The sequence below is a fragment of the Manis javanica genome, chromosome 11, assembly GCF_040802235.1.
Source record: "Manis javanica isolate MJ-LG chromosome 11, MJ_LKY, whole genome shotgun sequence".
Taxonomy (NCBI): Eukaryota; Metazoa; Chordata; class Mammalia; order Pholidota; family Manidae; genus Manis; species Manis javanica.
The window spans coordinates 81,607,214-81,611,710 of record NC_133166.1 but is presented as its reverse complement, the minus strand read 5'-3'; the positions used below and the strand labels follow the sequence as shown (position 1 = coordinate 81,611,710).

The window sequence follows — 4,497 nt, the reverse complement described above, 5'->3', positions numbered from 1 at the left end:
TTTTATGGTTTCTATTTAACCTTTTGACTCCCCCATAAAGTAGCCCAGACCAAATAGGGTTTTCTCCATTCTGCAGATGGAGAAATCAAAGCTCAGACAGTGACATCTGCCAAGTCACACAGCTAGCAAGTGGATTCAGGTTTCCTGACTTTTGTGTCTACTATATCTTGTGTTCTACTGTAACCCTTTGCTGCTTTATTGCTTCCATCTGTTTATGAATCCTCTAATATTTCCATGAGCTTAGCTGAATATTAGCAACTCGTCAGTTAGTCTCTGCTTTCAGCCACAGGGCCCTCTGCCCTCATTCCTTCTGGGAGGCAAAGAGGAAAGAATCACACTTTAAAGTTACAAAAAACTGGGTTTGCTGAGCACTAATGGTTTGTTTATGAAGCTGGCCTCACTAAGCTTCTTTCATTAAATAAAAGAAGCTACAAGGCACCTAGCACATAGTAGGCACTTAAGTGATATCTAACAATTGTCTGCAGCTAATCCACTTCCCAGCTGTGTGGCCCTGACAGTCACAACCTCTCTGAGCCTCAGTTCTGTCCTCTGTGAGAGGGGGATGACATCATCGCTGTCCAGGTCAGTGCACAAGTGCACTACCGCACGCTCCGGGAGAGCAGGGCTTTGCGTCTGTTTCGTTCACGGCTGTATCACGAGCACTGAAAACAGTGCTGGTGCTTGTATCACAAGCAGCGAAAACACTTGGAAGTGTTTGGTGCACGTGCAGGGAATGCACGGGCGCGTGGGGAGTCTGCCGCCGAGAGCCTATATGAATGAAAGTAGCTGCTCTATGTTCTCTTCTACCAGGTTAGCCCAGCCTGTCTCCCTACCCTGAGGAGCCAAACCCTGGCCTTCCTGTTGAGGACTTGCTTTCCCAGGCTCCACGCGGCGCGGAAGGGCCGCGGGCGGTCCTGGGGGCGGCCACGAGGGGGCAGCAGCGGCCTTGCCGTCCCCGCCGGGCGGGGCGCTCTGGCTGCGGAGGCTCCGGAACTGCTCGGCCGCCGTCGCGACCCGGATGGGGAAGGGGGTGGGTGGCCGCCCTCCCTCACACTGCACCCCTGCAAGTTGCGGGCAGGTGGGTTCTGAGCGGGCGTCAGTGTCTCTGGGACGCCGTCCCCCGCAGGCCCCAGGCTGTGTGGGGCGCCGGCGGCAGGGGAGCGGGCGTGTCCCCGACCTGCGGGCGGGCTCTGCCCTCTGGGCCCCGCGGATCCCCAGCCCGGCGGCTCGGAGCTGCCCGAGCCGTGGTCTCTGCTGCGGTGAGGAGGCCCCGGGCGTGCGGCTCGGGAAGCGAAACCGACCTCGCCCTCCAAGGAGGAGCTACGGTCGGGCGATGAGACTTCTCCTCGCAGGTTTGCTGGATGACCTTGGCAGTTCTAGTGCTTAGCTTCGCCCTCACAAGAGTTGCGCCGTTATAAGTAGGACGATTGCTTTTTAAAGGATGTTACGCTCAGTTAATGGATGAAGAATCGTTAGTTTGAGTCTTTGGTTTTGGCTGATAATCGAGCTCATACTTTTCTGTATTGTGTAATTTATGGCAACTTTTTTTTTTCTTTAAATAACACATGTCTTTGAGAACCCAGTAAAAGCTCTGCATCCTGTCCTTAGAAATTTGCATAAATTGCATCTACGTACTTGCAGTGACAGGAAAGGATTTTGGATGCTCTGAGGCCCATCCATAGACCGTGGGGATAATAACTGGTTTAGAGGGAGACGATGTGAGGCACAGGCTTTGATGAATCTGGCTCCCATTCTTACCACTCTTAAAATTCGGTTAAAGTTACCTAAGCAATTTGAATCTGAGCTTCTTATTCGTTAAAGAGGGCTAAGGTTGTGGAGATCAAATGAAAGAAGCTACAAGGCAGCTAGCACATAGTAGGCACTTAATAAGTGGTATCTAACAATCGCTTATTATCCAAGGAATTTTAACATAGAAACTGAAATTAAATTTTAATGTCCATAATTATAAAATGGCCACCACCTATATTTTGCTCATCCGTTTAATAACAATTGGTTTCGTTTTAACGCAGCCGCACCCTTGACCTTTTGCAACATTCCTAAGTTCATAGTGTCCTTCTTTCTAGGAACTTGGCTGTATTGTCCCGCCTCACAGAACAAACTCATCAGCTGCAGGCCTAGCCTGGGTTTCTGCTTTTGAAAGCAAGGGAAGGTGGATGCAATATCAACCATAACACAGCATGGAACTTGCAGAGAGGTCTTACTTCAAAACTTTATAAAAAGATCAGAACCCCAATGGACTTTCATAAGGGAGATTGAACTGGCCTGAGAGGAAGGGTAATGTGTGCCCAGCCTGCCCCTAACACCAAGGACGCCAGGTGGAAGAAGGTCCTGTATGAGCGACAGCCCTTTCCCGATAACTACGTGGACCGGCGGTTCCTGGAAGAGCTCCGGAAGAACATCTATGCCCGGAAGTACCAGTACTGGGCTGTGGTGTTTGAGTCCAGTGTGGTGGTGCAGCAGCTGTGCAGCGTCTGTGTGTTTGTGATCACCTGGTGGTACATGGACGAGGGTCTTCTGGCCCCACAGTGGCTTTTTGTGGCCGGCCTGGTTTCTTCACTGGTTGGCTATGTTTTGTTCGATCTCGTCGATGGCGGTGAAGGGCGGAAAAAGAGTGGGCGGACCCGGTGGGCTGACTTGAAGAGTGCCCTGGTCTTCATTAGTTTCACGTATGGATTTTCACCAGTGCTGAAGACCCTCACAGAGTCCGTCAGTACTGACACTGTCTACGCCATGTCAGTCTTCATGCTGTTAGGCCACCTCATCTTCTTCGACTACGGTGCCAGTGCTGCCATCGTATCCAGCACACTGTCCTTGAACATGGCCATCTTTGCTTCCGTCTGTCTCGCCTCACGCCTGCCTCGCTCCCTGCACGCCTTTCTCATGGTGACTTTTGCCATCCAGATTTTTGCCCTGTGGCCCATGCTACAGAAAAAACTGAAGGCACGTACTCCACGCAGCTATGTGGGAGTCACGCTGCTTTTTGCGCTTTTGGCCTTGGGTGGCCTGCTGTCGGTCAGCGCTGTGGGAGCCATACTCTTTGCCCTTCTGCTGGTTTCCATCTCCTTTCTCTGCCCTTTCTACCTCATTCGCCTGCAGCTTTTTAAAGAAAACATTCACGGGCCTTGGGATGAGGCTGAAATCAAGGAAGACTTATCCAGGTTCCTCAGCTAAGTTAGGGACCTGTGTTCCTTTATTAAGGCAAACCGAATGAATGATCAGCTTCCCAGCTAGTATCTGATTTGAAGGCACAGTTCCATTCCGGCAACGCACACTGATGTGGGTGGGAGAACAAAGATCCACAGAAACGCTCACCACGGGTGGGTGGTGAAGGTGCTGATCCTTTCTGCCATTTTGTGGATGGAAAAGCTCTCTGGGCTGTCTGTCTCAAATCACTGCTCTCATTTATTATTCACTGTAACAAATGAAGTGATAATGGTTTCTACTTATAAAAAAACAACATATCCACTGAGTTGTCTTGTGATTTTTCAGTAAACAGAAGGTAGAAGGGGCATAAGAGTGAAGAGAATAAATGTGTGTGTGTATAGAGTCATTCCTACCTTTTTCAGTGATTAATGATGCTCCCTTATTTATCTAGAGTTCAAACTAGAGCTCTGGATGCTGTTTTTAGTTGCCTAAGGTAACCTCAGTCAAGCTTGACTCAGAGTTTCTTCTTAGTTCTTAGTAGGGCATGTGTGCAACTCAGTACACAAGAATATTTATTACAGGAGATGGCATTTGAGCTTAACTTATGGAGGTTAGGTGGGCTTGAAGTGGTTTTAGGGCAGGTGGCAAAGGCCTTTAGGAGCCAGGTCTGTTAGGAGCAAGTGAAGCTGGCCCTCTGTGTGTGGCTAATGGCGGCTGCTGGACAAGAGAGCGTGCCCCGTCCAGTGAGGGCGACTGCTGCTCTGCTCCAGCTGGCTGTTTATGGTCAGAAGTTGGGCCTGGCTTCAGAGCTTATGAATCCAAATGAAATTCTAAGTGAAATCTCGGTTTCTAAAAATGTGATTTTTTTTAATATGATATCTGACTTTTAAATTCTGTCCAATTTAAATCAGGTCAGAAAACACCCTTGCATTGAAAATATGACAATTACTGGGCCACATTTGCTCTTAGCAAAAGCACAGAGGTGAGAAATTGTTAGATGGGAGTTCAGGTCCTGGGGATTTGAGGAAGCATAATGGGAGTTTTGAGTAAGAAGTAGTGGTCTGTGAGTCAGGAATTAGGCGTTATTCAGGCCACAGAGGGGCAGTCCAGCTCCTGTAAGGAAGGAGTGAATTGGGCTAGTTACGTAACTGCTCGTGTCTCAGTTTTTTCATCTGTAAAGTGGGAATGGAAGTATTTACCTCTGGAATGTGATGGTTAAATGAGATGTGCAAAGTGCTTTGAAGACTGCTGGTCACACCACATGTATTCATGTTAGCTGTTATTGTTACTAAGTTGAAGTGTAGGAAGACCGGAGGGCAGAGACTAAGTGCA

The 4,497-nt window shown here is 49.1% G+C and overlaps 1 protein-coding gene across 3 annotated transcripts; it reads left to right on the top strand.

Annotated features, from left to right (window-relative positions):
• Nucleotides 1-933: 933 nt before the first annotated feature.
• Nucleotides 934-3,486, top strand: PIGC (phosphatidylinositol glycan anchor biosynthesis class C). 3 transcript variants are annotated; one of them, XM_017659459.3, is made up of 2 exons: nt 934-1,078; nt 2,085-3,486. In XM_017659459.3, the coding sequence occupies exon 2, from the start codon at nt 2,299-2,301 to the stop codon at nt 3,190-3,192; it is 894 nt and encodes a 297-aa protein (XP_017514948.1). In that variant the 5' UTR covers nt 934-1,078; nt 2,085-2,298; the 3' UTR covers nt 3,193-3,486. The 3 variants fall into 3 exon arrangements, with proteins under 3 accessions (XP_017514948.1, XP_017514946.1, XP_017514947.1); XM_017659457.3 differs by having other exon boundaries at nt 1,004-1,352; XM_017659458.3 differs by having other exon boundaries at nt 1,004-1,370.
• The last annotated feature ends 1,011 nt before the right edge of the window (nt 3,487-4,497 follow it).